At 42.2% G+C, this 16,515-nt stretch overlaps 1 protein-coding gene across 3 annotated transcripts in view; it reads left to right on the top strand.

Moving 5' to 3' along the window:
* Nucleotides 1-882: 882 nt before the first annotated feature.
* Nucleotides 883-16,515, top strand: part of LOC130281997 (EF-hand calcium-binding domain-containing protein 6-like) — a 54,016-nt gene continuing 38,383 nt past the window's right edge. The window contains exons 1-5 of one of the 3 annotated variants that reach the window (XM_056529806.1): nucleotides 883-1,129; nucleotides 11,009-11,097; nucleotides 14,109-14,209; nucleotides 14,424-14,501; nucleotides 14,654-14,827. In XM_056529806.1, coding sequence (XP_056385781.1) covers nucleotides 1,093-1,129; nucleotides 11,009-11,097; nucleotides 14,109-14,209; nucleotides 14,424-14,501; nucleotides 14,654-14,827 — 479 coding nt within the window. In that variant the 5' untranslated portion in view covers nucleotides 883-1,092. Of the gene's footprint in view, nucleotides 1,130-4,152; nucleotides 4,420-11,008; nucleotides 11,098-14,108; nucleotides 14,210-14,423; nucleotides 14,502-14,653; nucleotides 14,828-16,515 lie in introns of those variants that run through there. The other 2 variants (XM_056529807.1, XM_056529805.1) reach the window with 2 other exon arrangements.

Genomic DNA, 16,515 nt, shown 5'->3' with positions numbered 1-16,515 from the left:
TTGTGTTTCCTGAGTCCGTATTCACACTGTGCATTTTTTCAGTCTTGTTTTGACCTTGTTTGATCCTAGATCTCCTAGGATAGAATCCTGTTCTGAGCCTTGTGCTAATCCGTCTATCTAGGAGTGAGTTAGTCTTGTGCCTGTACCCGTGTTTGCATGTATTTAGGATTTTTGTTTCCTCCTAGGCCAGTATCCTGATCACTCGATTTCCTGACCCCTTTAGTGTTCTGACATTCAGTTAACCTTTTTATCCCCTGCATCTCCTGGTTTTGTCTGCTGTAAATTTATCCTCATATCTAGTCTTGTTCATATTATCATATTTGCCCTTAACCTTGATTCCAGCTCTTGAACTGATTGTTAGTATTCTATATCCTGCCTTGTATATCTATCTGTTTGTAGCATTGAAGTATTCCCGTTATGTTCCTGACTTGTTTCCCGACATGTACAGGTTTGTTCTGTTTGACTCTCACGCCTATACACTTTATCGCAGAAAGGGATCGGCGCCCAGTTGTTAATCCTTCATTTAGAATGGATGGGCAAGTAGGCAGGGAGAGTGTTTTTTAGGGACAGCTTAGGGCTCATTTCTCCCTGCCCCCTGATCATGACACCTCCCCTCCCTTCTTTTTCTTTCTTTCCTTCCTTCTTCCCTTTTTTCTTTTCTTCCTTTATTTAATTTTTCCTTCCTTTTCCAATTTATTTTTTCCTTCCCATTTCCTTCTTTTTTTTTTTCTTCTTCTCTTACTTCTATCAGCCCCCCTTCTTCTATCCTCTCTTTCTCTCTCTCTCTCTTTTTCTTTCTTTTTTTCTTTCTTTCTTTCAGGGTTACACCTCTGCTCTCTTTTTTTCTTTTTTCCTCTTTCTCTTCTTTCTTCCTTTCTTTATCCCTCCTTCCCTTTCCCCCTCCATAGTGTGAGGTGGTATCTCAGCTTTACCCATGGCAGTATATCACAATCCACAGTCCCCATACAATGATTTTCATGTTTTTAGACTCAAGGACTTATATTTACTGGTGACTCTTTTTTTCTATAGAAAGGGTTAACTAGTCAGAGAAGCAGAATAACCAGTTCATCTGGATATTTGTGTGTTGTAGGAATGTGTCCTGGGACTTGTAGTCCCCGTCAGCTGGATGGTCAGTATCCGCTCTACATTCCCAGACTCTAATCCACACTAATCTGTTTTCTTCATATTTAGGCCGCGCTCGTCCTTGGTGGCCATTGTGGTCTCCTGTGTGAATGCGGTTACCATGGAGACATCCGATCTGAAGCCCCGCTGTTCTGTCCTCCTCGCGGGGTCCCCCCTTACTCTCTGCTTTCTATACAGGACAAAGGAGACAAAGGCTGTTTGTCCAAAATGGACCTTCACTTCACCCCCTCCAAACCAAGACAAACTAATGACAAATATATAGGGTATCTAAGCCTATCATATGTGCTACATCTGCTGTATCTAAGTCGATCATGTGTGCTACATCTGCTGATCTGCTGTATCTAAGCCTACCATGTATGCTACATCTGCTGTATCTGAGTCTACCATGTTTGCTACATCTGCTGAGCCACTGTATCTAAGCCAGTGTTTCCCAACCAGTGTGCCTCCAGCTGTTGCAAAACTACAACTCCCAGCATGCCCGGACAGCCTTTGGCTGTCCGGGCATGCTGGGAGTTGTAGTTTTGCAACAGCTGAAGGCACCCTGGTTGGGAAACACTGATTAAAGCCTATCATGTATGCTACATCTGCTGAGACAGTGTATCTAAGCCTATCATGTGTGCTACATATGCTGAGCCATTGTATCCAAGCCTATCTTGTGTGCTACATCTGCTGAGACAGTGTAGCTAAGCCTATCCTGTGTGCTACATATGCTGAGCCATTGTATTCAAGCCTATCTTGTGTGCTACATCTGCTGATCTTCTGTATCTAAGCCTACCATGGGTGCTACATCTGCTGTATCTAAGTCTATCATGTTTGCTACATCTGCTGAGCAACTGTATCTAAGGCAGTGTTTCCCAACCAGTGTGCATCCAGCTGTTGCAAAACTACAACTCCCAGCATGCTTGGACAGCTGTTGGCTGTCTGGGCATGCTGGGAGTTGTAGTTTTGCAACAGCTGGAGACAACCCGGTTTGGAATCACTGATTAAAGCCTATCATGTGTGCCACATATGCTGAGCCAATGTATCCAAGCCTATTATGTGTGCTACATCTGCCGAAACAGTGTATCTAATCCAATCATGTGTGCTACATCTGATGACCTGCTGTATCTAAGCCTACCATGTGTGCTACATCTGCTGTATCTAAGTCTATCATGTGTGCTACATCTGCTGAGCCACTGTATCTAAGCCAGTGTTTCTCAACCAGGGTGCCTCCAGCTGCAAAACTACAACTCCCAGCATGCCAAAGGCTGTCTAGGCATGATGGGAGTTGTAGTTTTGCAACAGCTGGAGGCACCCTGGTTGGGAAACACTGATTAAAGCCTATCATGTGTGCTACATCTGCTGAGCCAGTGTATCCAAGCTTTTCATGTGTGATCCTATCTGCTGATCCATGTATGTAAGCCTGCCATATGCGATACAGGATACTAAAAAGCTTTAAATTAGTCGTATTTGATAATCTCTGTTCAGCCAGTGTATCTAAGCCTTTTGTGTGTGGTACTGTCTGATGAGCCACCGTATCTCAGCCTGTCATTTGTGAAACTATTGATCTCATCTGTATCCGAGTGAAAGTGAAACAGATCTGAATCTGACTGAATAGAATGCGAGGATTACAGTGCAGACTGACACAGTGCAGTAGGAGAGACAAGACAACGTATCATAATATGCCATTCAGGAGCTGTAGACAGATGGGTGACATCTGAGCTGTGCACTGGGGTAAGATGGGCCTGGGATGGTCAGGTGTAGTGTCACCCTGGGGTCTGAGCTGTATACTGGGGGATTACCGGGTCTGGTGTCACCTTGGGGTCTGAGCTGTATACTGGGGGATTACCGGGTCTGGTGTCACCCTGGGGTCTGGGCTGTATACTGGGGGATTACCGGGTCTGGTGTCACCCTGGGGTCTGGGCTGTATACTGGGGGATGGCTAGGTCTTGTGTCACCCTGGGGTCTGGGCTGTATACTGGGGGATGGCCCGGTCTGGTGTCACCCTGGGGTCTGAGCTGTATACTGGGGGATGGCTAGGTCTTGTGTCACCCTGGGGTCTGGGCTGTATACTGGGGGATGGCCCAGTCTGGTGTCACCCTGGGGTCTGGGCTGTATACTGGGGGATGGCTAGGTCTTGTGTCACCCTGGGGTCTGGGCTGTATACTGGTAGATGGCCCGGTCTGGTGTCACCCTGGGGTCTGGGCTGTATACTGGGGGATGGTCCGGTCTGGTGTCACCATGGGGTCTGAGCTGTATACTGGGGGATGGCCCGGTCTGGTGTCTCCCTGGGGTCTGAGCTGTATACTGGGGGATTACCGGGTCTGGTGTCACCCTGGGGTCTGATCTGTATACTGGGGGATGGCTAGGTCTTGTGTCACCCTGGGGTCTGGGCTGTATACTGGTAGATGGCCCGGTCTGGTGTCACCCTGGGGTCTGGGCTGTATACTGGGGGATGGCCCGGTCTGGTGTCACCCTGGGGTCTGGGCTGTATACTGGGGGATGGCCCGGTCTGGTGTCACCATGGGGTCTGAGCTGTGTACTGGGGATGGCCCGGTCTGGTGTCACCATGGGGTCTGATCTGTATACTGGGGGATGGCTAGGTCTTGTGTCACCCTGGGGTCTGGGCTGTATACTGGTAGATGGCCCGGTCTGGTGTCACCCTGGGGTCTGGGCTGTATACTGGGGGATGGCCCGGTCTGGTGTCACCCTGGGGTCTGGGCTGTGTACTGGGGGTGGCCCGGTCTGGTGTCACCCTGGGGTCTGAGCTGTATACTGGGGGATGGCCCGGTCTGGTGTCACCCTGGGGTCTGAGCTGTATACTGGGGATGGCCCGGTCTGGTGTCACCCTGGGGTCTGAGCTGTATACTGGGGGTGGCCTGGTCTGGTGTCACCCTGGGGTCTGGCCCATTGCTATAATGACATCTGTGTCTTATTGTGGAGGATTCATATTCAGCGTCTCTATGGCGACCATTGTCCCTGATTGTACGGGCCGGTGAACGGTTTCCTCAGTTACTTTGTTGTTGATACCGAAAGTTCCTAAACTCCTCTTGTCCCTCTCAGTGGGTGCAGGGATATTCATGGCTCTGCCCTCTACCAGGGGCCTCTCTGGGGCCCATTCTAAGCTGCCAAGGATACAGCACCCCGACCTGCCCCGCGGGGACCCAGAAAGCCTTTCGGTGCGGGGGTTCTCCAGATCTGAGGGGAGGGGCGAGACCGACCTGGAGAAACATCTCAAGACCTTCCGGACCGAGGAGCTGGATGACTGGAAGAAGCTGGACCACTGGGCCAACAATGGTAACCGGGATCACAACCACCATCATTCACATAGCACATCTACCTGTGATTCCTCCATCACAAGATCTCTGATAGCTGTCAGTGAATGGGAAACACCATATACTCACACTCATTTCTAGCATAAATTCTAGCCGTTGGCTGTCCGGGCATGCTGGGAGTTGTAATTTTGCAACAGCTGGAGGCACCCTGGTTGGGAAACACTTCTTTATAGATTGCTGGCTTTTGCAATATGGTGCGGATTATAGTGTGTGCTCTGTGCAGTTGTTTCCAGCATTCTAGCATGCTGGGAGTCATAGTTTTGCAACAGCTGGAGGCACCCTGGCTGGGAATCACTGAATTATTGTAAGAAGGCTATGCCCCAGCACCCCTGCAGAATTATACTAAAGTGGATCAGAAATTGTTTTTTTAAATTAACTGGTGCCAGAAAGTTACAGATTTGTAAATTATTTCTGTATAAAAATCTTAATCCTTCCGGTACTTATCAACTGCTGTATGCGCCACAGGAAGTTGTGTAGTTCTTTCCAGTCTGACCACAGTGCTCTCTGCTGACACCTCTGTCCATGTCAGGAACTGTCCATAGCAGAAGAGGTTTGCTATGGGGATTTGCTCCTGCTCTGGACAGTTTCTGACATGGACAGAGGTGGCAGCAAAGAACACTGTGGTCAGACAGAAAAGAACTACACAACTTCCTGTGGAGCATACAGCAGCTGATAAGTACTGGAAGGATTAAGATTTTTATATAGCAGTAATTCACAAATCTGGTGCGTTCACACGGAGTAATTCAAGAGGAATTTACTCGAGTAATTTCTCTTGAATTCTCCGCTCCAAATGAATTCACATCTCCTCTGCCCATTGACTTTAATGTTATTTCCGCTGTCCTGTTCACACTGCGGAAATTCTGCTAGCAGAATTCCGGCGCTGAATTCCGTTCCGCTTGAAGAAAGAACATGTTCATTCTTCAAGTGGAATCCACTAGCAGAAATTAATAGAAGACAATGGTAAAAAAATAAATTCTGCCCGACATCGTTTTTGCGAGCAATTCGCGGGCAATTTGCATGGAATTGCATGCGGAATTGCGCGCGGAATGGCGCGCGGACATGGGGGAGAAAGAAGTGAAGGGTTTTTCAGCCATTTCCGCGCTATTTGCGCGGAAATGGCTGAAAAACCCTTCACTTCTTTCTCCCCCATGTCCCCGCGCCATTCCGCGTGCAATTCCACGCAAATTGCGCGCGAATTGCACGCAAATTTCATGTGAAAATAAAATTATTTTTTCCGCCCGTAAATTTTTCGGCGTGAATTACTCTTCATTTACTCCATGTGAACGCACCCTAACTTTCTGGCAACAGTTGATTGGAAAAAATAGTTTCCCACCGGAGTACCCCTTTAAGTTGTTACATTGTATTCATGCAAGTGAGGTGTCCAGGCTGGGAACCTCACAGAGGATTATTCACACTGGATACAATTGTAACAAACCACCAGATATGAGAAGTATTAGATCTGTAAGAGGTTTTCAGTTTCTGTATATAAATATGAAAGATGACGAGGATTTGGTACATGGGGTGAGGGCATTTGATATTGTTTTTGACCGATTTTAGGTGTATCCTGAGTGTTTTTCTCCCTTTTTGTACCTTATTTATTAGTTTTGCGCAAATTTTTGGTGTGTTTTTCCACCTCATTTACAGTGGGGATCAAAAAGTTTGGGCACCCCAGGTAAAAATTTGTATTAATGTGCATAAAGAAGCCGAGAAAAGATGGAAAAATCTCCAAAAGGCATCAAATTACAGATTAGACATTCTTATAATATGTCAACAAAAGTTAGATTTTATTTCCATCTTTTACACTTTCAAAATAACAGAAAACTAAAAAATGGCGTCTGCAAAAGTTTGGGCACCCTGCAGAATTTATAGCATGCACTGCGCCCTTTGCAAAGCTGAGACCTGTCAGTGTCATGGATTGTTCTCAATCCTCATCTGGGAAGACCTGGTGATGTCAATCTCAAAGGTTTTAAAGGGTACCTCTCATCAAAAAAACTTTTGATATATTATAGATTAATGTATGCAGAATAACTTTACAATTGCATGTTATTAAAAAATATGCTTCTTTCTATTTAATTTTCCACTTTGAAGAAATGACCACTAGGGGTCTCCCTACCAGTCCTGGCAGCAAGCATTTCAGACTCATGCTGGAGTCCTAAACACTACGAGCTGCCAGTCTGCTTTGTTCACAAAGGAGAACACTCAGAGCTGCCAGCCTGCTTTGTTCACAGCCTGTTTGGCTGTGAACAAAGCAGGCTGGCAGCTCTGAGTGTTTAGGACTCCAGCATGAGTCAGAAATGCTTGCTGACAGGACTGATCGGGAAAAATACAATAGAAAGAAGCATATTTTTCATTAACATGCTATTGGAAAGTTATTCAACATTCATTAATCTAAAATATATCAAAAGTTTATTTGATGAGAGGTACCCTTTAACCCCTTAAGGACTCAGCCCATTTTGGCCTTAAGGACTCAGACAATTTAATTTTTACGTTTTCATTTTTTCCTCCTCGCCTTCTAAAAATCATAACTCTTTTATATTTTCATCCACAGACTAGTATGAGGGCTTGTTTTTTGCACGACCAGTTGTCCTTTGTAATGACATAACTCATTATATCATAAAATGTATGGCGCAACCAAAAAACACTATTTTTGTGGGGAAATTAAAACGAAAAACACAATTTTGCTAATTTTGGAAGGTTTCGTTTTCACGCCGTACAATTTATGGTAAAAATTACATGTGTTCTTTATTTTGATGGTCAATACGATTAAAATGATACCCATTATTACATAGTTTTCTATTATTGTTGCGCTTAAAAAAAATCACAAACTTTTTAACCAAATTAGTACGTTTATAATCCCTTTATTTTGATGACCTCTAACTTTTTTATTTTTCCGTATGAGCGGCGGTATGGGGGCTCATTTTTTGCGCCATGATCTGTGCTTTTTTTTGATACCACATTTGCATATAAAAAACTTTAAATAAATTTTTTAAAATTTTTTTTGATAAAATGTATTAAAAAAGTAGGAATTTTGGACTTTTTTTTTTCGTTCACGCCGTTCACCGTACGGGATCATTAACATTTTATTTTAATAGTTCGGACATTTACGCACGCGGCGATACCAAATATGTCTATAAAAAAATTTTTTACGCTTTTTGGGGGTAAAATAGGAAAAAAACTGACGTTTTACTTTTTTATTGGGGGAGGGGATTTTTCACTTTTTTTTTACTTTTACTTTTACATTTTTTTACATTTTTTTTTACACTTGAACAGTCCCCATAGGGGACTATTCATAGCAATACCATGATTGCTAATACTGATCTGTTCTATGTATAGGACATAGAACAGATCAGTGTTATCGGTCATCTCCTGCTCTGGTCTGCTCGATCACAGACCAAAGCAGAAGACGCCGGGAGCCGTACAGAGGCAGGTGAGGGGACCTCCGTGCGGCGTTCTGAATGATCGGATCCCCGCAGCAGCGCTGCGGGCGATCCGATCATTCATTCAAATCGCGCACTGCCGCAGATGCCGGGATCTGTATTGATCCCAGCACCTGAGGGGTTAATGGCGGACGCCCGCGAGATCGCGGGATTCGGCCATTGCCGGCGGGTCCCTGGCTGCGATCAGCAGCCGGGATCAGCCGCGCATGACACGGGCATCGGTACGATGCCCGCGGTTATGCACAGGACGTTAATGTACGTCCTGGTGCGTTAAGTACCACCGCACCAGGACGTACATTTATGTCCTGCGTCCTTAAGGGGTTAAATGCCCAGATTCATCTGACCTTGCCCCAACAATCAGCACCATGGGTTCTTCTAAGCAGTTGTCTAGAAATCTTAAACTGAAAATAGTTGACGCTCACAAAGCTGGAGAAGGCTATAAGAAGATAGTAAAACATTTTCAGATGTCAATATCCTCTGTTCGGAATGTAATTAAGAAATGGCAGTCATCAGGAACAGTGGAATTTAAAGCAAGATCTGGAAGACAAAGAAAAATATCAGACAGAACAGCTAGCAGGATTGTGAGAAAAACAATTCAAAACCCAGGTTTGACTGCACAATCCCTCCAGAATGATCTGGCAGACACTGGAGTTGTGGTGCACTATTCCACTATAAAGAGATACTTGTACAAATATGGTCTTCATGGAAGAGTCATCAGAAGAAAACCTCTTCTACGTCCTCACCACAAAAATCAGCGTTTGAACTTTGCAAATGAACATATAGACAAGCCTGATGCATTTTGGAAACAAGTTCTGTGGACCGATGAGGTTAAAATTGAACTTTTTGGCCGGAATGAGCAAAGTTACGTTTGGAAAAGAACGGGAACAGAATTTAATAAAAAGAACCTCTGTCCAACTGTTAAGCATGGGGGTGGATCAATCATGCTTTGGGGTTGTATTGCAGCCAGTGGCACAGGGAACATCTCACGAGTAGAAGGAAAAATGGATTCAATAAAATGTCAGCAAATTTTGGATGCTAACTTGATGCCATCTGTGGAAAAGCTGAAATTAAAGAGAGGATGGCTTCTACAAATGGATAATGATCCTAAACACACCTCGAAATCCACGGGGGATTACATCAAGAGGCGTAAACTGAAGGTTTTGCCATGGCCTTCACAATCTCCTGGCCTCAACATAATTGAAAATCTATGTATAAACCTTAAAAGAGCGGTGCGTGACAGACAGCCCTGAAATCTCAAAGAACTGGAAGACTTTTGTAAGGAAGAATGGGCAAAGATACCTCAAACATGAATTGAGAGACTCTTGGCCGGCTACAAAAAGCGTTTACAAGCTGTGATACTTGCCAAAGGGGGCAGTACAAGATATTAACTCTGCAGGGTACCCAAATTTTTGCAGACGCCATTTTTTTAGTTTTCTGTTATTTTGAAAGTGTAAATGATGGAAATAAAATATAACTTTTGTTGACATATTATAAGAATGTCTAATCTGTAATTTGATGCCTTTTGGAGATTTTTCCATCTTTCCTTGGCTTCTTTATGCACATTAATACAAATTTTTACCTGGGGTGCCCAAACTTTTGACCCCCACTATATTATTATTTTTAGACAATTTTTTGTATGTTTTGAGTGTTTTCACTCTTATTTATTATTGTTTTTAGACAATTTTTTTATGTTTTGAGTGTTTTCCATCTTACTTATTATTGTTTTTAGACAATTTTTTTTAGTGTTTTTTCACCTTCTGTGTATTTCTCTTTCTGGTGTATTTTTCCACCTTATTCCTTATTGTTTTTACACATTTTTTGTGTGTTTTTAATGTTTTTCCACCTAATTTATTATAGCTTTTGAATATTTTTTGTGTGTTTTTAGTGTTTTTCCACCAAATTTATTGTTTTTAGAAATTTTTTGTGTGTTTTTAGTGTTTTTCCACATTATTATTGTTTTTGCTAAATTTTTGGTGTGTTTTTTCACCTTATTTATTATTATTTTTGCGCTGGATTTTTTTCTTCTCAGTTTGCATTGTGAGCTCAGATAGATTCATTGCTTTTACCATCTGCATGTAAATAAATTGCGCAAGTAAACTGCACTTCTAGGTGCCGTAGAATGGGATACACATTGGTTAATGGCTGCCTGTCTTTTTACCCCATTGCGAATCTTTTTAAAAATCCACCATTTGATTATGTTGTCTGCACAATATCTTAAATTAAACATTGAACTCCCCCCCCCCGCACCCTGAAATAATGTCCAAATGAAAGAAATATTGTGCAAATTTTCACACAAATGGTGAATTCCTCCCCAAGAAATGTATTGCATAGCGCCCCTTTCAGATAACTGGTTGTGTCGGGAACTGCAGTTCAGCCCCATTTACTTAGTGAGCTATGAAGGGGATGTGGCAGTCTTAAAGGGGTACTCCGGTGGAAAACGTATATATATTTTTTTTTAATTAACTGCTGCCAGAAAGTTAAACAGATTTGTAAATTACTTATATTAAAAAAAAAATCTTAATCCTTCCAGTACTTATTAGCTGCTGAATACTATCAAGGAAATTATTTTCTTTTTGGAACACAGAGCTCTCTGCTGACATCACGAGCACAGTGCTTTCTGCTGACATCTCTGTCCATTTTAGGAACTGTCCAGAGCAGCATATGTTTTCTATGGGGATTTTCTCCTACTCTGGACAGTTCCTAAAATGGACAGAGATGTCAGCAGAGAGCACTGTGGTCATGCTGTTAGCAGAGAGCTCTGTGTTCCAAAAAGAAAAAAAATTCCTCTGTAGTATTCAGCAGCTAATAAGCACTGGAAGGATTAAGATTTTTTTTATAGAAGTAATTTACAAATTTGTTTAACTTTCTGGCACCAGTTGATATATATATATATAAAAAAAAAAGGTTTTCTACCGGAGTACCCCTTTAATATCAGTGTTTCCCAACCAGGGTGCCTCTACCTGTTGCCCAACTACAACTCTCTGGCTGTCCGGGCATGCTGGGAGTTGTAGTTTTTCTACAGCTGGAAGCACCCTGGTTGGGAAACACTGGGATGAGGAGATGTGGTTGCACATCACAGTATACATATTCATCAGCTCAAATTTTATATTACAGATAGAAAACATTGGGAGAGAAATGGAAGAACAGAGAAAAAAGTATCCGCGGTGGAAACAAACTCCAATATGGAGAAACAGTGCGAAGAGGTGAGAAGGATCTGCTGCACTGTATCCTGTATATAGTGTTATTGTATCATTCCAATGGCTGCTCCATGGCCGCTATGTCATTGACTGCCACACTACAAAATACATGTACATGTGGTGTGTGACCAGCATGTAACTCAGGATCAGAACAGGATAAGTAATGTAATGTATGTACACAGTGACCTCACCAGCAGAATAGTGAGTACAGCTCTGGAGTATAATACAGGATGTAACTCAGGATCAGAACAGGATAAGTAATGTAATGTATGTACACAGTGACCTCACCAGCAGAATAGTGAGTACAGCTCTGGAGTATAATACAGGATATAACTCAGGATCAGTACAGGATAAGTAATGTAATGTATGTACACAGTGACCTCACCAGCAGAATAGTGAGTACAGCTCTGGAGTATAATACAGGCTATAACTCAGGATCAGTACAGGATAAGTAATGTAATGTATGTACCAGTGACCCCACCAGCAGAATAGTAAGTACAGCTCTGGAGTATAATACAGGATATAACTCAGGATCAGAACAGGATAAGTAATGTAATGTATGTACACAGTGACCTCACCAGCAGAATCGTGAGTACAGCTCTGGAGTATAATACAGGATATAACTCAGGATCAGTACAGGATAAGTAATGTAATGTATTTACACAGTGACCTCACCAGCAGAATAGTGAGTACAGCTCTGGAGTATAATACAGGATATAACTCAGGATCAGTACAGGATAAGTAATGTAATGTATGTACACAGTGACCTCACCAGCAGAATAGTGAGTACAGCTCTAGGGTATAATACAGGATATAACTCAGGATCAGTACAGGATAAGTAATGTAATGTATGTACACAGTGACCTCACCAGCAGAATCGTGAGTACAGCTCTGGAGTATAATACAGGATATAACTCAGGATCAGTGCAGGATAAGTAATGTAATGTATGTACACAGTGACCTCACCAGCAGAATAGTGAGTACAGCTCTGGGGTATAATACAGGATATAACTCAGGATCAGTACAGGATAAGTAATGTAATGTATGTACACAGTGACTCCACCAGCAGAATATTGAGTGCAGCTCTGGAGTATAATACAGGATGCTGTTCTGCCTAATATCATCCCTACAGTGAAGCATGGGAGGGGCAGGGATCCTTGCCAGGGTTAAGGGAAAGCTGAATAGAGCAAAGTAAAGCGATATTCTTCATGGATCAAGAGCTCTGGACATCAGACTGGGATCACCTTCCAACAAGACAATTGGGGAGATTCATCAAAACCTGTACAGAGGAAAAAATTATCAGTTGCCCATAGCAACCAATCAGATCGCTTCTTTCATTTTCAAAAGTGAAAAATGAAAGCAGCGATCTGATTGGTTGCTATGGGCAACTGGTCAGCTTTTCCTCTGGGCAGGTTTTGATAAATCTCCCCAATGTCCCTAAGCACACGGCCAGGACAATACAGGAGCCGCTTAGGGACAACTCTATGAATGTCCTTGAGGGGCTCAGCCAGAGCCTGAACCCAATGGAACATCTCTGGAGAGACCCGAAAATGACTTCACCGACGGTCCCCATCCAACCTGACAGAGCTGAGAGGATCAGCAGGGAAGAATGGAGGAAAATCCCCAAATCCGGATGTGTAAACCATGTGGCCTCATCCCCAAAAAGACTGGAGGCCGGAATCACTGCCAAAGGGGCTTCAACTGAGTAAAGGGTCTGAATACTTATGTCACATGTTATAATAAAGGGTCTGAATACTTATGTCACATGTTATAGTAAAGGGTATGAATACTTATGTCACATGTTATAGTAAAGGGTATGAATACTTATGTCACATGTTATAGTAAAGGGTATGAATACTTATGTCACATGTTATAGTAAAGTGTATGAATACTTATGTCACATGTTATAGTAAAGGGTATGAATACTTATGTCACATGTTATAGTAAAGGGTATGAATACTTATGTCCCATGTTATAATAAAGGGTATGAATACTTATGTCACATGTTATAGTAAAGGGTATGAATACTTATGTCACATGTTATAATAAAGGGTATGAATACTTATGTCACATGTTATAGTAAAGGGTATGAATACTTATGTCACATGTCATAGTAAAGGGTATGAATACTTATGTCACATGTCATAGTAAAGGGTATGAATACTTATGTCACATGTTATAGTAAAGGGTATGAATACTTATGTCACATGTTATAATAAAGGGTATGAATACTTATGTCACATGTTATAATAAAGGGTATGAATACTTATGTCACATGTTATAATAAAGGGTATGAATACTTATGTCACATGTTATAATAAAGGGTATGAATACTTATGTCACTGCAATATTTTTGTTTTTCCTTTAAGTAAATTAGAAATAATACCGTACTTGTAAGGTATAGCCACAGATCTGCGAGGGATCTCTCAACTCCCAGCTATTGGAACAAAATATTAAATATAAAAAAATAGGATCTTAAAGGGGAGGTGCCTAATAGGCACCTCCCCTTTAAGATCCTATTTTTTTTTATAATTTTTTTTTTTCAATAAAATAGCAAAGCTTTATACCATTTTGCTATTACTTAAAGGGGTATTCCAGGAAAAAAAACTTTTTTTATATATCAACTGGCTCCAGATTTGTAAATTACTTCTATAAAAAAATCTTAATCCTTTCAATAATTATCAGCTGCTGGAGTTGAGTTGTTGTTTTCTGTCTGGCAACAGTGCTCTCTGCTGACATCTCTGCTTGTCTCGGGAACTGCACAGAGTAGAAGTGGTTTGGGGATTTGCTTCTAAACTGGGCGGTTCCCGAGACACGTGTCATCAGATAGCACTTAGACAGAAAAGAACAACTCAACTTCAGAAGCTCATAAGTACTGAAAGGATTAGGATTTTTTAATAGAAGTAATTTACAAATTTGTTTAACTTTCTGGAGCCAGTTGATATATATAAAAAAAAGTTTTTTTCCTGGAATACCCCTTTAAATCTGTATAGATACATCTTATGTTTTCGTTTTAGCTGAGGTTCCGGCTGTTGGAGAAGATAACTTCTGGCGGATTCTACGACCTGAGGCGTCTGTTCTGGTCACATGACCCTGAAGGTAGAGGCAGAGTAAACAGGTATATTAATTCTTACCTAGGTGTATATGACTTACATCCCTGCACTGTAATATGAGGGTGGAAGAATAAATAAAGTCTTCGTTTTGTTATATCTCTTTCTGGGAAAGCTGAGTCATAACTGATATGTTACTTCGCTATAAATCTGTTGTTCACTGTTATCAGTCATTTCAGACTAGATAGCGGCCAACGGATCACATATACTTTCCTTATACAGAGACGCATTGCTGATCATCCTGACCACATTGCTGGGGCGCTTCATCCATAAGTCGGTGTTTCAGCATCTCCTATCCAGGTAGGTTCCCCCAGTACCAGGTTGTGAAACCTTCAGGGAAAGCTGGGCCTTGAGAAGGAAAATCATTCAGCTTTATCAGTAACAGATCAAACTCGAAAAGCTTTAATATATCTAGGAAAATGGTCCTTGACTGGTGTTATGTTGTCACACAGATTGCAACTGGAAGGGAAGCCAGTTATTACCTTTGATGCCTTTTATGATCATTTCAAACTTGAGGAAGATAACTCCCCTCCTGAATGGCTGGACCCCATGAAGAGGAATCGTAAGGGGGCTATGAAGACAGCTTATGACGTTCATTTAGAGTTGAAGAACATGGCTAATAACAGGTCCTATACAGTTCATTGGGTTATATAGTCATAGACAAACTGAAAACCATATGTATGCCAGCCAATAAACATCCAATCAACATGACATCCAGCCAACTTGTCCTTTTATGCCTTCAACCAACTTGTCTTTTATCCAACATGACATCCAACCAACATGAGGTCCATCCATTATGACATCCATTATGACTCCCAGTAAACATGATATTTAACTATTTTGCCTTTCATCCAACATGACATTCAACTAACATAAAATCCTAATAACATGACTTACTGTGAACATGACATCCAACTAATGACTTTCAGCCACTATGATTCCAAGTAAAGATGATATTCAACCAACTTGCCTTTCAAGCTACATATCTTCCAACCAATAAGTTTTCCAAGAAATGTGTCCAACAAACACATCTTTCAACCAACATGACTTCCAACCATGATGTCTTTCAAGTAATATGTCTCCAATTAGCATCAGTCTAATCAGTCTTTTAACCAAAATTACTTCTAACCATAAGGATATCCAACCAACGTGTCTTACAACCAAAATTTCTTTCAACTTCCATCTCTTCCAACCAATAAAAATTCCAACCAATGCCTTTTAGCTAACATGACTTCAGATTAACATCTTTTCCAACCAATATCTCTTCCAACCAACATGACATACGACCAACATGACCTCCTAATGTTCCCTCCAACCAACATGACCTCCTAATGTTCCCTCCAACCAACATGACCTCCTAATGTTCCCTCCAACCAACATGACCTCCTAATGTTCCTTCCGACCAACATCTCTTCCAACCACCATGACTTCCAGCCAACATGACCTCTAATGTTCCTTCCGACCAACATCTCTTCCAACCACCATGACTTCCAGCCAACATAACCTCCTACTGTTCCTCCCGACCAACATTTCTTCCAACCACCATGACTTCCAGCCAACATGACCTCCTAATGTTCCTTCCGACCAGCATCTCTTCCAACCACCATGACTTCCAGCCAACATGACCTCTAATGTTCCTTCCGACCAACATCTCTTCCAACCACCATGACTTCCAGCCAACATAACCTCCTACTGTTCCTCCCGACCAACATCTCTTCCAACCACCATGACTTCCAGCCAACATAACCTCCTACTGTTCCTCCAGACCAACATCTCTTCCAACCACCATGACTTCCAGTCAACATGATCTCCCAATGTTCCTCCCGACCAATATCTCTTACAACCACTATGACTTCCAGCCAACATGATCTCTAATGTTCCTTCCAACCAATATCTCTTCCAACCACCATGACTTCCAGCCAACATGATCTCTAATGTTCCTTCCGACCAATATCTCTTCCAACCACCATGACTTCCAGCCAACATGATCTCTAATGTTCCTTCCGACCAATATCTCTTCCAACCACCATGACTTCCAGCCAACATGACCTCTAATGTTCCCTCCAACCAGCATGACTTCCCATCAACACGATCTCCTAATGTTCCTTCCAACCAACATCTCTTCCAACCAACATGACCTCCTAATCTTCCTTCCAACCAACGTGTCTTTCAGCCTACATTACTTTATACCAATATGTTGTTTAATTAAAGGAGTACTCCGGGATATGAAAACTTATCCCCTATCCTAAGGATAGGGGATAAGTTTCAGATTATGGGGGAAGTACAATCTTCGTATTTGCCGAGTATTTGCCGA

Source organism: Hyla sarda, chromosome 7, assembly GCF_029499605.1.
Source record: "Hyla sarda isolate aHylSar1 chromosome 7, aHylSar1.hap1, whole genome shotgun sequence".
NCBI classification, from domain to species: Eukaryota; Metazoa; Chordata; class Amphibia; order Anura; family Hylidae; genus Hyla; species Hyla sarda.
Note: the sequence above shows the minus strand (reverse complement) of the source record. Positions and strands in the feature narration are given on the sequence as shown.